The sequence below is a fragment of the Megascapheus bottae genome, chromosome 21 (genome assembly GCF_031878675.1).
Source record: "Megascapheus bottae isolate mThoBot1 chromosome 21, mThoBot2.hap1, whole genome shotgun sequence".
NCBI classification, from domain to species: Eukaryota; Metazoa; Chordata; class Mammalia; order Rodentia; family Geomyidae; genus Megascapheus; species Megascapheus bottae.
Window position 1 is genome coordinate 6,819,131 of NC_143529.1, and position 20,275 is coordinate 6,839,405.

General features: G+C 37.2%; 1 protein-coding gene across 1 annotated transcript in view; it reads right to left on the minus strand.

The window, feature by feature from the left end:
* Window positions 1-20,275, minus strand: part of Dnah7 (dynein axonemal heavy chain 7) — a 193,010-nt gene that overhangs the window by 89,030 nt on the left and 83,705 nt on the right. The window contains exons 28-36 of the mRNA XM_090354519.1: window positions 18,459-18,671; window positions 15,585-15,683; window positions 12,612-12,860; window positions 11,198-11,347; window positions 9,003-9,185; window positions 7,967-8,143; window positions 4,539-4,670; window positions 3,075-3,299; window positions 1,745-1,942 (exon numbers count right to left, since the gene is read on the minus strand). Of these exons, the coding sequence (XP_090210645.1) occupies window positions 1,745-1,942; window positions 3,075-3,299; window positions 4,539-4,670; window positions 7,967-8,143; window positions 9,003-9,185; window positions 11,198-11,347; window positions 12,612-12,860; window positions 15,585-15,683; window positions 18,459-18,671 (1,626 nt within the window). The remainder of the gene's footprint in view (window positions 1-1,744; window positions 1,943-3,074; window positions 3,300-4,538; window positions 4,671-7,966; window positions 8,144-9,002; window positions 9,186-11,197; window positions 11,348-12,611; window positions 12,861-15,584; window positions 15,684-18,458; window positions 18,672-20,275) is intronic.

The window sequence follows — 20,275 nt, forward strand, 5'->3', positions numbered from 1 at the left end:
TGTAATTATCTTGTAGACTATTGAAATGCAAACGTATTTATGGTACACATGAATAAGAAAAAAATCAGATTATAAAATTATGTTCCCAACTTTGCAAAAGTTAAAAATTTTAATACCAGAACAGACTATCATCCAGAATAAATTTAATGGCTTTATGAGTGACAACACTGAAGTTTTCCCGAAATACTGTCTCCATTCCCTATCCCTTGATGTCATAGATAGGTCCCTGGTCATTTTCAGAGTTGTTATTGTTTCTTTTTTCTTTTTCTTTCCTTTTCCCCAAATACAGGCCAAGTCAACACCAATTCAACTTGTCCCCTGCTCTCTCATGAATAATCCCTGATGTATGTGACAAGCCCCTTTTTTGTGATAACGTATTATTCCAACCCTTTGTAAAAGAGATTACATAATAAATGAATACTAGGACAATTATTTAACCACATTCCTAATTATATTCCAGAAGGATAAATGACGCAATTTTAAAGTCAATGGAGCATAGAAACTAGGCAAAAACTTGAAAACTGTCAAAAACTTGGAAAGCTAAGTGCTGATGGCTCATGCCTATCATTCTAGCTACTGGTAGGGCTGACAGCATGGCCCTAGATATAGAGTGCCAGCTGAGCAGGTAAGCAGTGCAAAGTGTAAAGACCTTAATTCAAAACCTAGTACTGCAAAGTAAACACGTAAAGATTTGGGGTTTCTTTGGCCAGTCATGGGGACTGAACTCAGGGCCTGAGCACTGACCTTGAGCTTTCTCAAGGCTAGAGCTCTACCACTTAAGCCACAGCACCACTTCCAGCTTTTTTTTTTTATCTATATATCCAACCTGGGTCTTCGTGCATGCTAGGCAAACATTCTACCACTAGTCAAATTCCCAGCCCAAGAAATATTTTTTTCATATATTTTTATTGTAATTAATAGAAGGGTTACATTATAATCACCAGATAGAAGGTGCATTACTTCACAAACATTGATACCCTTTCTCATGTCTTGGTCCCCATTTCCCTCCCTCCTTCCCCCACTCATCTTGATTTTCCCCCTTCCCTATCCAATTTCAAATAACCAATTAAGCACATATAGAATATATCAGATAACAAGGTGAAATGTTGTAACAATATGAGATAACCAAGGGACAGCAAAAGAGATGAGAGATAACATAGTACATTAAGGACAACAGTCACTCATTACACAGGTCGAAAATTTCTTAATAAGGACCAAGAAACACTCCAAGAAATAATTTTTAAAATGCAGAAGTGTGAATTAACTAGGGACCTGGGACTGCAGAGGGACCGGAAGCAAACTGCTGAAATTCTGAGCAGTGTTTGTGATAACAGCTGCCTTATCGTTCCTGGACAGACATTTAATTACACAGTAATCCTGTGGACATAAAATAATTTCTAAAGTTAAATATGAAGTCTAACTGAAACACGCTTTTGGAAGTTTTTATCCTGAATAAGCTATTGTAATTGATATATCAAAACAAGTGACACAACAATTTAGTGACACAAGCAGCCAGCCTACCAGAGAAGAAAAACTCAACCACACCAGCTAAGATAAGAAAATAAAAGATAAGGCATTATGCCTCTAATCAACTTTCTTAATAATTAATTAATTACTCCCAAATTCTCTGTGGTTCAAATAACAAAATATTCAAATACTTTTAAAATTAAAGCCTACTATTTTTTAAATAGCATGGTCAGAACTATTACATACATCCTAATATATAGTTCTTTATAATACTTACAATGATATAAACACTCTTTCCAGTTCCTGTTGGTCCTACAAATATTGAAGGCTTTTGATGTGTGGTCAAAAGGTTCATTAATACAGAGTATCGGATTGTGTCGAGAGTTGGCACAATAATCTCATTAAATTGCACATCTTTGGGAATTGGGGGAGCTTCTTCCAACTTCTTTATCCAGGGCTCCCATTTTCCTAGTCCCTGGTGATAATAAACAGCAAAAATTGTGAAAGTTACATTATGAAATATCTTTAAAAGCTCTGTACTTCTGTACTGTGGAGAACATCAACAAACCTTGAGATTTACATATTTGTTTTACCATATCAAACAGAACATTCGGTTCAAAAGTATTTCATATGGAAATTAAGGAAAAAGTAGCATTTGTTTGAATTAAGATGCAAAATCACTCCCATGCTAGCAACTTGGATTATTTAGGAGAACAGAAATTTTCACTGTATTCATGGATTAAAGAAAAAGGAATTTTATTCCATAAATGCTTACACAGAATATTTTCTTGCTAGATAATCAATTATTTATTGCTTGACTTTTACAGTGCTGTTAGTGAAACCAGCTTGTCATCTCAGCCAAGCTTATTTTCACAAAAATTCTAATTCTATTAAAATAACACGCTAAAGCTGTAATACACTCAAATATGCAGTCTGTGGTATTAACTATGTTAACAAGGCAGTGTAGCAGATCGCAGAACAGCAGAATTTCCTAATTTGTTAATATTATTATGAACAAACATTGTGCTACAGCTATGCATTCGATTAGCTCATGAGCTATAATTTTTATGTTCTGATAGTGTTTATCATGCAAGGTTTCCTAATTGTACTACTGGTAGCATGCCACTGCCCCTCTCCATTCTTAATACAGGATTTATTTGGGATATATGAACTAACATTTTAGCAGCTGCGACCCTTTAGGATTTAGTACCTGTAATAAACTACCAAGTACATGAAACCCGAACAGGTATCCTTCAACAGATGTGTGCGTTGCTGAGCTACATAGCATATATGTGATTCTATTTAGAGTACAATTAGCTCATCAAGTGTTATTGTCATCATATTTTAGTTTCCAAGCCAGGCACCATATAGTAGTTGCTAAGAAAAACTCTGTTCAGGGAAATTAGCTAGTCTACAGCTATGTAGAAAGCAGGTTTACTAGGATGCAAACCCAGGTGTGTCTAAATTCAAAGCCAGTGCATTCTCCTTGAGTGCAGGAGTCTGTGAAGATAAGTAGCGATGGAGAAATGACCACAAGGGCTATTAGATGCCACGTCTCAAAGGCTACTGCCCAGGCTGCCCATTGCAAAGCTGGCTGGAGAACTCACCTCAGTGATAAATTGGTAATCATAAATTGTTCCTTTATCAGGAAATGGGACTGTTAGTTTCCTTGTGGATGTATTTTCTGTACCACTTAGTAATTTAAATCTATTTCGAGTAAGGTCTGAAATTGGACCTTCCATTAGTTCTCGAAGAATCTTACTAAATTTCATCCGGTCCTCATCTGTACAAGTGGCACCAACAGACCAGATCAATGAAAACAGAAAAATGCCCTGCAGTGGAAAGAGGAGAAGATACAGCATAGATGAGGAGTAACGCCAAACTATCTTTGCAGCTGAAATCCTATCACCCAAAGTAATATCTCTGAAAGGAAATCCATGAACTACAATACAGTACAGATCACAGAAGGATTTTCTAAAAACTACATGTTTTTCCAGATTGAATAGCTTATGAAATCTTTCAGAGAATACAAGTATAAATTCTAGCCTCATGAAACTTTAGAATAATAGCACTAGTAAATCTCATGCTTTTTTAAATGCATAAGAAGAGATTGATCTTAAAAGGAACATTAGGCAGGTTTTTATTACTGTGTTAGGACACACTAATTGGTAAACATAGTTTATCATTTCAATATTGGTATTTTGGGTTTAAGTAGGATAGGTTTTTATTCTTTCATTTGTGATAAGATCTGAATGTTAATTATATAAAATAGAATTGCCATTCCATGAGAAAAAAAGGCACTGGCTCTTCTCCTTATTGGACTCAGGCAAAGGGAACTGAGTAGAAGATCACCACCAACTGGGTGAGCAAAGCCGCTTGCTTATTTTAAAATCAAATCTCCTTTTAAATGTTAAAGGAAGCAGAGTCCTGACTGTGCTCATGAAAGTTATAGACTGAAATCAGAATGTGGTCCTTTATGATCATCCTAGGCCAAACATTAGCCAGGCCCTATCTTAAAACCAGGCTGGATGTGATGGTCCATGACTGTAACTCCAGTTGCTGGGAGGACCACACAGCTCTGGGCTAGCCCAAGTCAAAAAGATAGCAAGAGCCCAAAGCAACAACGCAAATGGCCATCATGACCCATGCCTATGGTCCTAGCATTGTGGGAGGGCATAGATAGAATAACATTTAATTACCTACGTTTTCTTGCTTTCTCTAAACCTAAATATACATTTGTATACAGTAGGAGTCTACCTTCCTAGGTGAGCTTATGTATAATAAGTTTTTCTCGTGGAAAACAGAACAAAATCAAAGAAAGGGGGAAATAAATTATAATTAAGAAGGACTTGGAACACATTGCTCATTGCCGAGGATCCTCGGATGATCCCGGGGGATTACTGGGGTCCGCTCAAACCCCATGATCCAAGGCCACTGCTGGTCCAGAAGGGGACAGCCAGCACTTGATTGGGGGCCTGGATTCTCCCTTCCACTTCAGCTCCCACTGCTGTTCTGTCTCCAAGTTCAAGAGCAAAACAAGTCTCCAACATGCAGAAAGTGATGGGTCCCACCTCTAGCAAAGAGTATGCTTCACGGTCATTTCTCTCTTTTTGTTTGGCTTCGTCAGCAAAGTCATCCATAAAACAATCTATCAGATTCATTAAGGATCGGACCAAGTTTGTATCTGAAGTAGGAGATAATTCCTGAAATGTCAGAAAAAAAGCTATAATAAATAAATTAAACTGGGCATTAGATAAAACACTCTCAGCTAGTTTTTATTCAGCTCATTTAACCCAAAGAGCTATTATATATGTGAATAGGTAGTGTTACGGTTATTGTTTTATAAAGGGAAACTGAGACATAGTAATACCTTGCCTCAAGTGTGTCCATAGGCAATGTCTTATCTAGGCGTCTTGTGTGCTTCATGTTCTCTTATACTGATTTTCAAATTCAGAAAGAAACATCCAGGTACATATTTGATCAAAGGCATTCTATGTTTTATTAATTTTTTGCCAGACCTGGGCCTTGAACACAGGGCTTGGGCACTGTCCTTGGGCTCTCTCAGGGCTAGAGCTCTACCACTTGAGCCACAGCACCATTTCTGACTTTTTTCTATGTATGTGGTATCAAGGAACAGAACCCGGGTCTTTGTGAATGCTAGACAAGCACTCTACCACTAGGCTAAAACTCCTGGCTGCTTTATTAATTTTATAAATCTAATCACTAAAAAGTTTTTCAGAGAAGGTAATTAATTAATAAATGTATAGTGTTTAACAAATAAGCATGTTTAAAAAGATATGTATGAGACACAGCAGTCATTAAACACCACCCTCTAAAATATATTTCCAAATCTCAGGTCCACAAAAGCATGACCAGAGATCTGTAAATGCTCTGCCCTTACCATAGCATTGATAAGTTTTATATCATGTAGAGCTCCTGAAACCATGTGACTTTGTAAAGTTCTCAGTGAATGTCTGTCGGCCACCCTTCCAGCCCCACTGCAAGTGTGAAGCAGTGCATTCATTGCTTTACAGTAAACATGAGAAAATTCACTCTCTGAAATCAACCCTTTCAAGACAAAAAGCAGTTAGCTTCCTGTTTACCCATTCCCACCTGCTAAGAAGTGGCAGACAAGACGTGTGAATTTGGGTCTAAGACTGAAACTGTCACTAACAAGACACTAAAATAGACACAGTTATTATTAAAAATAGACTGGTGCTGTTGGAAGATGCATTGAATTCATAAACTGTTTTGTTAAATGGTGATTCCTTTGTACAATGAATTAAAGAAGATAATATTTAAAAGTTCAAAAAAAGTCAAGTTCTTTTTTGCCATTCCTAGGCTTAAGCTCAGGGCCTGAGCACTGTCCTTGGATTTTCTCAAGGCTAGAACTCTACCACTTGAGCCTCGGCACCACTTCCAGCTTTTTTTCTGTGTATGTGGTACCAAGGAATCAAACCCAGTTCTTCATGTATGCTAGGCAAGCACTCTACCACTAGGCCAAACTCCCAGCCCCTCAAGTTCTTATTATACATGAGATACAGTAGACATTTAGAATTTCTTCAAGGGAGATGGAAGTTATGCTGTCCGGTTTGTTTTACAAGTTTTACGTTTTGCTATAGAAAGAATTTACAGGGAAAATTCATGCATTTCTTTGTAATAACTAAATTCTCTGACAATGCTAGGGAAAAAAGAAACAAGAATTCCACAGCTCCTTTTGTTATGCTCCCTAGTTCATATGTATGTGCATTTGGTTTGTGGATATGATTACTTGGTATCAGCAACCTGTTTTGGTTAGAGCCAAGCTTTTTGAAAGAGCAGCCTACATCCATTTTCCTTGAGGAAAATTGTCCTCAAGTGCCTTTGTCTCATCGCTCACTTGCTTTTGCCAGAGATATCCATATTATCAATTGCCAGTTCTGTGGGATGTAAGCCACTGCTTTGCTGCCCTCACCTAATTTGTCAGCAGCATACCATAACTTGTACTACTTCCTTCATAAAACTACCTCCTTCCGGTCCATCATCTTGCCTAACTCACTAGTCTATCCACCTGAGCTTCTAGCCTTTGCTCTCTTCCTTTTGCCTCAGAGTTTCTCTGAGTAAATGGACACTAACGTAGCTTTAAAATCCATTCTCCAAGTCTGTGCCTTGAGCCCAACATCTGCCTGCAGTCTTTCTCTAGCAGCAGGAGAAATATTAATCCAATTTTCCTGTTTGTTCCTGAGCCAAAGTCATCCTGAAAGACTTCCAACCAACATCTTCCAATGCAGAGGTCAAGGATGCCTTGATTTCCAGCTGGAGAGGGGTTAAGAGTCTTAATGGTGCTTCAAGAACTCAGGCAGACTTCTATTGTCATTTGTACTATTCTCGCTTCCCTCTTCTCTCCTACCCACCTTTTAATCGAAGGTACGGTGAAAGATAGAAGAACAAATTTTCCTATTTTAATCTCTCTAATGTTTATACCACACAAACTGATTTATCATTGGAAACCTGAAAAGTAAAGAAACTTCGAAAATAAAAAACTTAACTATAACAGCCCATCATAAGTAAGAGGTAAAAACATTTGTTATATATTTTTATTTTGCTAGCCAGACAGTATTATGCAGGCCTTTGGGATTTTTCTTTTCCAATTTACTTTATTAACATTAATTAGTTGTTACAAGAGGGGTTCATTTTGAGATGCTCATAAACGCAGATGACATACCTTGATCAGATTCACTCTTTTGTCACTCTCACTGTCTTCCAAACCGATCAGTAAGCTTCACTGATCCATCCTCACACATGTACATATAGTATTTGACCTTTTTCACCCTCCTTCATGCTTTAAAAGATTTTAAAGACCAGTAGAATAATGTTTTCTCAAACTCTTAAGATGATTCACTTTCAGTATTTTTGGAGAATCATTATGTGAATCAAACACTTTTCATTTTAGTCAGATAAAAGTTTGCAGCCAGTCTTGGTGGTGCAAACCTGTCATCCCAATACTCCTGAGGCTGAGACAGGAAGGATTTACAGTTAGAGTCCAGCCTGGGAGACACAGTGAGACCCCCATCTCACAAAGATGAAGAAGAAAAAGATTAAATAAGTGAAAAGAAAAAAATCGTAGCTATTTTATCCATTCCTTGACGATTTAAAAAGACATTAAGAAGAATATATTGGATTAACATGAGATTTCCATTGTGATACTGGTTCTTCTTCAGTGAAAATGAGAGGCATGGTGGGACTGGCTGGCTTGCTTCCTTCATGGGCTTCTAACAGCCTGAGTAGCAGCTGCAATGGAGCATGGCAACCCGCAACACCCCAGCCCCTTGCAGCACAGACTCACACTCTCTATGTGCTGTCCACGGGCTTAGGGTTAAATGAATACACTTTGAGCCAGCTGGAATTTCAGTCTTTGGCAAGTACAAGTGTAAAGCCCGTTAGAAGCTAAACGAGAAAGGCTGACTAACTCTGTTTACTCTTCATCTATTTATTATCTTAAAGTTCTTTTTCCTCTTACCTTTGTATGCCTTCTAATAAATTCAACAGAAACAGGAACCATTCTGTCAAATAATCCTACTATAAACTCCTTTTGAATAGCATTGACTGAGGCAGGCAGAACATTGATCCAGGACAGCATCAGCGGCCTCCAGCCTAGCATGTGAGGCTCCATGTAGATCATACCACACCTGGACACCTGCAGAAGTAACCATTGTTTACACTAAGACGGAGCAGGTATGTTTGCCATGTGTACATGGCTCAGTCTGCTTAGGACATAAGTCAACTAGTCAAGAGACAAAGACAAAGAAAGAAATTTACTTATAACAGAGAAGCTAGCTGATCAGACAAGGCAGATAGAGATGGTCTTCCCAGAAGACTCCCCAGAGATCCTTTCTATTGAAGAGAGGTGATATAAGATAAGTGGCCCCTCATACATGGAGATATGTGGACAAATGATTTGTGTGAGCATCTAATTGTCTAGTCATCTGCTAGGCTACTGTTCTGTGAAACTCAAGGACAAGGTTCATTATTCCGTCGTGCCATTATTGTCATTGATTAGGTGTAGCTCCAGACATAGGACACGATGCTCAAGACAGAACAAGTGGCTGCCTGGAGACCCTCTTGCTGATCACCAAACCCACAGAAATGAAGGGAAAGAAAACTTGATCTGATCACTGCACACACAGGTATCAGGCGGGAATTTAAACAAGAAGTGAGGCCCTAGATCTCAGTGGTTGGCTTTTCTATTACTTGCTTCATCTGTTTCTTACCACTGTCAGGAAGATCTTGGGAGGGTACATATTTATAAAATTTCATGGTCTCATTTTTTGTGATCACAATTTTTTTGAACAAATAGGGCCAGGCAAAAGAGGAAAGCAACTTCACCATTCCATTTGTCCAGGTGTGTCAACAGATACGGCGGCCCATGACAATCACAGACCACTCTTGTAACAAATTATCCCAATAATTTCCACTTAAAGCCAAAGCTAATGAGTAAATAAGACAGTTTTAACACTGCAAAAATCTATAAGAAGACATCAAAACCAAAAACTTACAGTGGCAGGGGAAGCAACTTCTAAATCCATTGGTTCAAAAATCAGATTCATCTGTGGTGACATTTGAATTATTTCCCCACTCATCAGACACAGCTTTTTGTTGTCATCTAGCACAGTATTCATGTTTTCAATCCACACAGCATCAACTGGTCCATCAAAAATTAACCACTTCCTATCTGGAGTCTATTTATGAAGGGCAGAAATGAGACAAAGAACACAGTTCAACAGTAACATTTTAAAATGTCATAATAAAACTAAGAATTAATTTTACCATAGAATATAAAAATAACTTTGAAGAGAGTATATATGTATGTATGCAGGTAAATATATGCATACAAATATCTAATCTATTTTATATATTTATTTATGTGCATGTTATACATTTATATTCAAGGAAACCTATTTTGCCATGGAAAAGATGAAAACTTAACATCCTCCCTTATAATTCATATTACTCTAACTTATATCAAATGTTTTAGAACATATTCAAAGTAAAAATATAATTGATAGGAAACTATATTATTTATTCAGATATAGCAGGTTCTTAGAGATTCACAGATTCATATTAATGGGCATGCTACTATTAATGATTATTCATATTCATTACTCTTGGATGCCAAAACAAAATTTCTATTCCCTCTATTAAGAGAATTCACACACATACACACTCATACATGCTCATCATGGAACAAACTTGTGTTCTAATGATATAGGATAATTAAAATCAATATAATATTCATAGTCTCATAATTATTTAATAAATATAACAATGATTACACTTCCAGATTGTAAAAAAACACTCAACCTATATGAAGGAGTGCACAGGAAATAAAAAATCTGATTCTTTCCAGATAATTCATCTTTTTGTCTTGTAAATAAGTTCAAGATTAAAAGATTTAAATCCGTCATAGCACATTCTCAGTCATATACACAACTCATTACAAGACATTGCATCTGCCTTGGGCTCAAGACCAACCGTACCCACATTCAGAGCTAATTCCCTCAGAGAAGGCAACCTAGGAAAGCTGTATTCTCTCTCTCACTCACACAGACACACAGGCAGGCAGGCAGGAAGACACACACACACACACACACACACACACACACAGACACACACACACACACACACCGAATATACAAGAGAGATTTCTCAGGACTATTTCTGTATAAACAATGGGACTGTACACATTATCTAGAGATGTCCAATATTATTCTGAAACAGTGCAAGTGAACCTTCACAAGAGAGAACTTAAGAAGCTACATCAGTGGTTTCAAACCTCAGTCTGTTTGACCTGTGCCTGACAATTATTTTATTCTCAAATTACAGTTTAAATTTGATACTCAGAAAGGTATGTATCAGTGCTATGTGTTCCTTGCTTTTCATGTCAGATTTCTGTCCCTATACTAAATCATGAGTAATGCTCCATTGGGTCCTTAAGTAGCAAAGAACATCAAATTTAAGATGTATGGTATAAAGAAAACATCTATTAAGAGAATGATTTAATAAACAAATTAGGTATCCGTAGTCTAGATCTGTTTTCTACAAGTCTTAGCAGGCTGTATCTCTCCACATGGTCATATCACACTCTATGACACTGAACTTGATGAATTATGACAACCAAGTTCATACTTTTTGGTGGCATGTTCCTGGAGACGGGCAACGAAAACTGAGCAGAATAAGCCAAGAGTAGGTAGGGCAGCAGCTGGTACATTGCTTTCTCCCCTGCTTCCAGAGGCAGCCAATTCTCTTCCTGGATGGAAATTTTCTTCCACTAGATGGAAAGTGTTGGACCTCTACCACATCATTGTCCAGGATAGAAGCATGGGACTGTACCTCACAATTGGTGGCAGCAGCTCAAAGAATGGGCAAAGGAAGAACACCACCAAATAGGTGGAAGATCTATGCTATTTAGATGCTCGGGTTCCTGAATCATCTTAGCAAGGGAGAGGGAGTCAGAAATGTCTCTGCTCATTTCATTTTCTCAACAAGCCTCTCAACATGGACCTCTAGCATTTGTGTGTCTATAATGCAATTCACCAAAAATGCTCCCTTACAATCCAGTTATATGTTTATCTTGATCAATACCTTAAGTGATAAATACACATGGTTGAAACAACTGAAAAGAATCAGAAGTCAGTCAAAAGAAATCATCATGATATTTTAAAAATAGGCATGTAAGAATTTAAGTACTTACCACAGATGAGGCAAATGCTCTAAAACTGACAGCAAGGACCCCATCGGACCACTCATGGGACACCAAATCAAACTGGCCATACAGCTGACCCATTGTGACAGACTTAGGGTTTAGAACAGTTATTTGAACCTTGTTTTCCTCCATTAGCCCCTAGTGAAAAAACATCAGTCATTTATTTATTTTGCAGAAACACACACACACACACACACACACACACACACACACACACACACACGTATTCACAGAAAACATGATTTCTAGAAAATCCTAAGAAATCTACAGAGAAAATACCAGAAGAAAGAAATGAATTTAGCCTGTCAAACCAGGGAACAAGATAAAAGTTATTTGTATTCCCTTTACAATACCAATAAAGAAAGAAAACATAAGCCTCTAAAGTCTTATTTGCAGTAGTATTTAAAAACTTGCAAAACACATAGGAAGTAATTAGTACACATCTTATACAACCTTCATATTCTGCTCTGCTTTCTTTTATTTTTAAAAATATTAGCACCAGGGCCGGGAGTTTAGCCTTGTGGTAGAGTGCTTGCCTAGCATGCATGAAGACCTGGCACCACATACATAGAAAAAAACAGCCAGAAATGGAGCTGTCGCTCAAGTGGTAGAGCTCTAGCCTTGAGAAGGCCCAAGGACAGTGCCCAGGCCCTGAGTTCAAGGCCCAGCACTGGCAAAAAAAATGTTAACACCATTTTAAGTTCATTGGTATTATTTTTTTAAGGCATTGGCTGAATTGGGCCTGTGGGTTACAATTGTGAACTCTTATGACAAAATGTTCTCTAAGAGAAACAAGTAAAGATGTAAAAACAAAGAGAAATATTTACTTCTGGCAGAGGACACAACAATTTTCCATTTGAGCCAGAGCTCTCAAAACTGGTGTGTGGCATTCTTATAAGAGATGCTAGTGATATTTTTTCTTATTAATATTTTTATTAGTAGAACTTATTTTTAAAATGTTTTAGGACTACAGAAAAAATGAACAAAAAGTGCATGTTCTCCAAAATGACTTTCCCAAATATTCCCTGACAACAATGTCCCCTACTACTAACATCTAATATTGATGTGACACAATGCTGTAGTTGTTTAACTTACATTAATACACTAAGCTAAATGTGACTAATGTGAGTAATTTATATTAGGGCTGCTTCTTGGCATTGTTTTAATTCTATGGGCTTTTCCACATGCATTTTCACATAAGCAGCCATTACAGTTTCATCCTAAATATTCTTCATATTTCATGAGTTCATAATAATTTATCTACTGTTATATATCTGTAGACCTGTATAACATGCTCAATTCTCCCCAAGATTTCAAGAGCTTACAACACAAACTAGCAAATTAAAGAAAAGATAAACACAAAGTTTACTAAAAATAAATTATGCATTTATAACACATTTACCTTTTCACATATATCATTTAGTGCCCCAGCTAACACACGATATGCACTCGTTTTTCCTCCAAATGGCTCTCCAACAATCATAAAACCATGGCGCACAATCATCATTTCATAAATTTGAAGAATCTTCTCAGAAAAGAATTTGGTCATTTGCAAATTCATGGATGTACAATTGTCTTTGATAGCTGCCAGCAAATCATTGTAATCTGGTTTTGGTAATTTCACTCCAGGAAACAAATCCGAAGTAATTCCCTGATGATCAATAATTTGGAAATATTACAGTTTATTTCTTTTATGCTAGAGATTTTATAGCTTGAAGTTTTATCTTTCATTTTAGGATATTTTAAAGTAAAAAGCTAGACTGCTAACACTATGTAATCTCAAACCTTATTAAGACTGTCATATTATCAAAAAGTAATAACTATGTCAATAGAATAAAGATTGCTGAAAGAGCACCACATATACAATAGACCATCAATGTCTCAACAAAGGTAAAAGGTAATTATGTGGAGAAGAGTTATCAGGAAATAGTGCTAGAACAATAAGCTCTAATTAACTTTAGTTCATGTCTATATATATGCAAAAATTAGTTCAGAGGTAATTTATTAGATAGATTGTGCAGCTGAGTCATGTCCTCTAAAATTCCATGTCAACCAAGAACAAGAGAACGTAACCTTATTCTGAAAATACGGTCTTAAACTTGGAATTTGTTAAGATGTCATACTGGATGAAGGAAGGCACTAAATACAGCCAGTGTTGTCTACATAAGAGAAAGGAAGAGGGATTTGGGCCCAGAGCTAGAGGACAGGTCACATGATGATGGATTCATTTTGGACTGATGTGAAGCAATGACAAACCAATGAGCATTAAGGAATGGAGGGATATATAAAGGGTATCAGTGTATGTGAAGTAATGCACCTTCCATCTGGTGAATATAATGTAACCCTTCTATTAATTACAATAAAAATATATGGAAAAAAAGAAAGAAAAAAAAAGTCAGGATGAGGCCCCAAGGCCCAGGAGAATGTTTCTCTTGGCCTTTAGAAGAAGCATGTCCTGCCAGCAGCCTGAGGCAGATTTCTATTCCAAAACTACAAGAAAAGCAGTGTCACCTATGCCTCCAGTCTGGGTACTTTGTTATGAATGCAAATATATAATGCATATTTAGAAAAAGTTACAAGTCATACCTAGTATATACTAACACATAAAATTAATTACAAAGTCTAAGGATCTTTTTATGGGTTGGTGATCATATTTTCTGAGTATGATCACAACTTATGTAAGACATACTATTCTTTTTACTTTGAAAATACAAACTAAATTTCAGAGGTGCTTAGAATGAGAGCATACAGTCAAGCTCTACTTCAGAATTTGTGTTACCAGTTGAATTACTCCTAAAGTGTGTCCTTTTGATGTTGGTACAGAAAAAAATCATACTAGTTTGCCAAGTAATTTTTCCTGGGGCAAAGAAAATAAAATAGCCACAAAGCTGAGTGTATTCAAAGTACCATATGGCCTGGCTAGTAGGCTCAAATCCCTGCTCCTTGTATACCCACCACAAATATAAATTATGATGCTTGCTCCTCAATTACATCAATTGTAAAACAGTCACCATGAGTGCATCTATGCCTCCGGGTCATTTGGGATGTACGACTGTTTGTAAAGGGTTCAAAGAATACTTAGTCCAGGATAGGAATGTAAAAGACTCAGTAGAAGACTTGCTGCTTAGCACGTATGAGGTCTTGGGTTCTGTTCCCAGGACTTCCCTCACCCCATATATAACCAGTTCCTAGGTCACATTAGGAGCACAATGTTTGGTAAATAAATAAATATTTTGTCGCATAGTTCAAGTGGTTTAAATGTATCCCTGAGAGGAGGCGGCAACACAGAATGATCCCAGGACCACTAGCCCTGGCTCTGGCACCTAGTGTAGACAGCTGGAAATACAGGGAGGCATCCCGCCTCCAGTGCCAGAGTTGTGAACTGCAGCACACAGGAAAGTCTCATACCAAGAGAAATTGTCAAGCTTGCTTCACCGGAGAAGCACAGCTCAATAGATGTGTACTGAATTCAGGCATATCTGCTCCGGAAAACTGACAGTGCCACATAACACAATATAACATTTAGGAACCCAATGCTGTCTTGATTCTACCTGATGTGGAAAAAAAAAAAAGAATGACACCCGTGGATTATGGAGACCTTGAACATTATTTTAATGCTTCCTCCTTTCAATTAATCATAGTTTAATCTTTAAAAAAAAAACAACATGATTATCAAACATGGTTCTTATATAAAGTTATCCTGAAAAATAAATTCTTGTAAGTCATCCCATTCTAAGGAAATTAGCATTATTTTTTTGGTCAGTGACTGAACAAATGTTTACCTAGTTTGTGCTAATGGTTCTGTACAGTGCTGGGCAAATTAGTTTTCTTTCTTTTTTCGGTGGGTCATGGGGCTTGAACTTGGCCTGGGCATGGTTCCTGAGCTCTTCAGCTCAAGGCTGCCACCCTGCTCTTGGGCCACAGTCCCACTTCCCATTTTCTGGTGATTAATTAGAGATAAGAGTATCAGGTTCTTTTGTGCCCAGGCTGGCTTTGAATCTTGGTCCCCAGATCTCAGCCTCTTGAGTAGCTAGGATTACAGACGTGAGTTACCGAACCCAGTGGCAAGTTAGTTTTGTTCACTGATTCTCTTGGTATTTACAAATAAATGTTTTATAATTTTTGTGTGCTCATTATATTCTGCAGGAATAAAATGTAATTAAAAATTTAAACTTATTAAAAGTTATATGAAGCAACAGAGCTAGCTGGACATACTTTAACTAAAAACTTTAAAAATGATCTACAGTTCTCTGAACTATATGTCACAGCTTTTTATACTGGAAATTTCTTGCTGGGAGTTTTGCAAACTTGGACATTTGATTAATGCTACATTATTATAAGAGATTTGATGTATTCTAACTATAAATGTTCTTACCTCAAAGAGTGGTAAATCATGGGACAAAAATTTTGGCAGATTTACATCAATGATAGATCTGAACAGCAAAATTTCTTCATTCTCATTTGGATATTTCAGCTGTGAGAAAATGCAATCATGAAACTAATGGCATCTATTAATACATCATTTTTTGTGTGTTTCACAATACACAAACAGGCCACTTAAATAAATGCAAAAATGTGTGTCTTTTTTCATTTTGTTGGATTGTTCTTAGTTACAGAAACTGACATTTACACTGGTTGAATTAACTGTACTGAAGGGTTTGAACCATAATTCAATATAGTTTGGGCCCTGCTATTGCTATATTTTGGGTAGAACTAGCTGAGAATATTAGCATTAGGTTGGTGCTGTAAAACAAATCATTAAAAGAGGGAAATGACTGAGAAATATATTTAAGCTGAAACCATATAAACAACATTCATTCATTTGCCCATATTTTGATGCTGAGACTTTTTTTTAATGTGTGGGCCATGGGGCTTGAACTCTGGCCTGGGTACTGTCCTTCAGCTCTTCAGCTCAAGGCTACCACCCTACCCTTGAGCCAAGCCCCAATTCCCATTTTCTAGAGGTTAATTGGGGATAAGAATCTCAGGTCCTTTTGTGCCCAGGCTGGCTTTTAACCTTGATCCTCAGATATCAGCCTCCAGAGTAGCTAGGATTACAGGTGTGAGCCACCACGCCCGGTGATGATGAGACTTTTGAGAACAGAGTTCTGTGTTTTCTTTGCTTTTTACAAAACCAGCATCAATAATACATCATGACTCCATCCAGTTTCCTTGTGCCGTTTTACTTTTTGGCAAGGGCTAATGTTCATTCAAACATACCTAAGTGACAATGTAAGTGCCTCTTGAGAGACAATTTAAGTGATAGTTTGTTAAGTAGTCCTAATTCTTTACAAGTTTACAATGTTTACAAATTTTTCATGCTTATACACATTTTTCTCATCCATGCCAAATTCAGAGTCACTACTTCATCTTTGCTCAATTGTTCTTAAGTAATAACCTTAGTTTTTACAGAATTTGATTGAACCTGAACTTGTTATTCAGTTTCATGTTCACAGGATGAACAAAAATATAAATTTCCCAACTTTAATGAGTGTCATACCAAAGTTTCTCCTATCATACATTGATTTTATAAACCCTTCCTCCCATATTTTATTTTCTAAAGTATTTCTACCAAGCTCATTCTTTATTCTTACCTAAGTGACTTTACTGTGGCAAAGTCTACAGACACCCATCTGTCAAGTTCAGCCATCTATGAATCTCTAGGGCTTGGATGGAATAGCTAATCCTGCTTATCTGGGTGTTATTTTCTATCCAACCACAAATGAGTTAGGAGATGTCAGATGGCCTATTTTGTTATTTGAGAGGCTATTATTTTGAAGCAAGTGTTGAAATTGTCTCTTGCTATAATAGAAACAAACTTCAAAATATGCAAGACCAAACATTCAACAACTCTAAATTAGCTTTTGACAAAGAATGATGGTGTTCATTTGCAGGATTCATTTGCAGGCTAACTTTAATAGCTTCATTCTAGAGTCAAGATTTCAGCGATGACATCCACTCGGACAATAAATGCATTATCTGACCACAAAGCAATCCTGACATACCAGGTTAGCACAAATTGTTGCTTCTAGGCACTTTTGTTTATTGCAAAAAAAAGAAACCCCTATAATTTTAAGTTATGTTAGGCTAATATGAAATAGAATATAACTGCTATATATCAGAATTCTTGATAGCATTATTACAGAAAATAAAAATGTATGCCATCCTTCCCAATCATGTAGGATATATTTTAAATTTGTATCTTCTACAATCCTGAATGTAAAAAGCTTGTAATCTCCAAGGTCACATTTTTCTTTGTGCTGTTAACTGGAGCCTGTCTTGCCTTCATAAAGAAACTAATAATGTATAGTTATATTTCATGTTTCCCACTAAATTCTTCCATTGTAGTCTTTTAAGAAGCTATCTGAGTCTCCAAAGTGCTTGTGCTTTTCATAGTTACATATTGTAGTTTATGCTATTTTAAGTGCAAACTCTTTTCTTTGTTAATACTGGGGTTTTGAACTCAGAGCCTTGTGCTTGCTAGACTCATGCAATATCATTGAGTCCTGTTTTTACTGGTTATTGAATTTTATTTTTGGAGGGTGTCTCACTTCTGGCCTCAATCCACTTACTACAGGCTTCTCGTAATCTCTAGGATTACAGTGAAAGCCATGGTGTCTTCTCCTGTCTATGGAGAAGAAGTCTCACAGCGTCTCAGCTCAGTCTGGCCTAGCACCATGATCCTTCTGATCTCAGCCTCCCAGTGGAGTTTGGGATGACCAGCGTGTGCCACTGTGCCCAGCTGTGGCTGGAGAAGTGGGGCCTCTCCCACTTTCCTGCATGGACTGGCCTCCATTCTGATCATTTCATTTTCAGCAGCCTGAGTAGTAGGACTGCAGGTGTGAGCCATGGGCATCAGACTAATGCAATCATTTTTACTGTCAACCCACTACGTACTATTATTTCAGAGTTTGACATAATTGGTAATTATGTTAAGGGTATATAATAAGCAAAGCCCTCAAAATAGTCCTCAACAGTAAGCCATTTTTCTTTACTGGTCATACATTATGTTGAATATTTGAAATTGTGGAAACATAACCCAAATCACTAAGAATTGCATGAATTAGATTTACGAATCACTATAAAAAATTTCTTTTTCATGTGGAAGCAATAATAAGTTGTTTTTGAACACTAATTTCTTTTCTGTGAGTTAATGACTCCAGCTAGCTCATAGCTGTCAGTGCAGACAACAGTCCTAGCTAGGACTGGCAAATGGCAAATGTACAAGCAGAAGTACTGATGTTCCTACCTTTAGGTTCCCAGCTGCAGTGAGTACAGATTTCACAGCCCTCATCCCATAGTCATAGTGATGCTGGGATGACAGCTGCTCCGAACACAAGCGGTAGGTAGCCACAATTTTCACTGACAACGGCCGGGCAGTGACAAACCCACAGGAATACAGGACTATTTCTGCAATCATGGCATAGTCGGGGACCATCATTGCTACTGTCCGGAAGAGAGCCTATGGGGCAAGATGAAAGCAAAGCCTGAGTTACCACTGTATCAGGAAGATATCAGTAAGATTTGTAAAGGCTTTTGTTGTTGTTGTTGTTGTTGTTGTGTATCAGTGATGTTAGATTCTTTACTCAGAAGCCTGAGATCTGAGGGATGTAATTTGAAGCTAGACCAGAGAGGAAAGTCCATGAGACCCTTGTCTCTAACTACCAGTAAAACTATAAAGTGGTGTTGTGGCTCAAGTGGTAGAACACTAGCCTTGCTCAAAAGTTGCTCAAGGACAGAGTTTAGGCCCAGATTTCAAGTCCCAGGACTGGCCAGGAAAAGAAAAAAGATAATACAAAATTCAAAATTTTGAAATAAAAATAAACAAAAAAAAAGGATATCAAAAGATGGGCACAGTGGCTCAGGCCTAAAATCCTTACTCAGGAGGCTGAGATCAGAGGATCAAGGTTCAAATCCAGCCCGGGCACAAAAGAAGCTGAGACTCTTATTTCCAGTTAACTTCTAAAAAACTGAAAAGTGGGGCTTGGCTCAAGGGTAGGGCAGTAGCCTTGAGCTGAAGAGCTCAGGGACAGCGTCCAGGCTGAGTTCAACTCCCAAGACCCACAAAAGAAAAAAAAAAAAGTGTATGAAAGTCTGTTAGGGTATCTCCAAGTCTGGCTTCTCACCTGGGCTGAGAATGTGCCTCCTGTTGGGAAGCTGGGCCTCAACCAATACTTTCTGAGGATCCAGTGAATTAAAGAATTATATAACCTGAGATGAATCAGATAACTCCTAAAAACAAGATTATAGTCGATAAGGGGCTGGGAGTTTGGCCTAGTGGTAGAGTGCTTGTCCAGCATGCATGAAGACCCGGGTTCGATTCCTCGGTACCACATACATAGAAAAAAGCCAGAAATGGTTCAAGTGGTAGAGTGCTAGCCTTCAGAAAAGTCCAAGGACAGTGCTCAGGCCCTGAGCTCTAGCCCAGGACTGGAAAAAAAAAAGATCATAGTAGATAAATAAAATATTGAGATATTCTAAATCTTGTGTCTCTGTTGTCACTAGGCTAGTCCTTATGCAAGCATAGTAATGGAAAGGAAAACTTGTAAAAAAAAAAAAAAAGAAAAAAAGTAATATAATTATTATTAGAAATAAACTAATTTTCTAAAATATTGTGAGGCAAATAAATGCTGTAGTTAAATAGAAAATTGGATAATTTTTAAAGGAATAAATATGAAAATTTAGGCTTAGACTAATGCATCCAGACTCATGTCAGTGAGTCTTGTACAAAACAAAAAATAATCTTCTAGGAATAAAAGAAGTTCTTACAATGAGTGGCAAATTGTAGCAATACAGTTTATAAATATCTTCTGGAAATGAAATGAATTACCAAAACACAAGGTAGACCAAGTTTGAGGCTAGTTAAAATATTTGGGTCAAGATCCTTCTCTAAATGTATGATGCAATATTAGTAAGAGGCTTAAGTAGTATTCTTTTTGCTATTAAAATTGATAAAATGTCACAAATATACCTTGAATGACTTAGTGTTCTTGCTACTACATTCATGAAGAAAAAATGAATCATTTTCCAGACACTACCTATTTAACAAGGTAAACTTTCAATCAC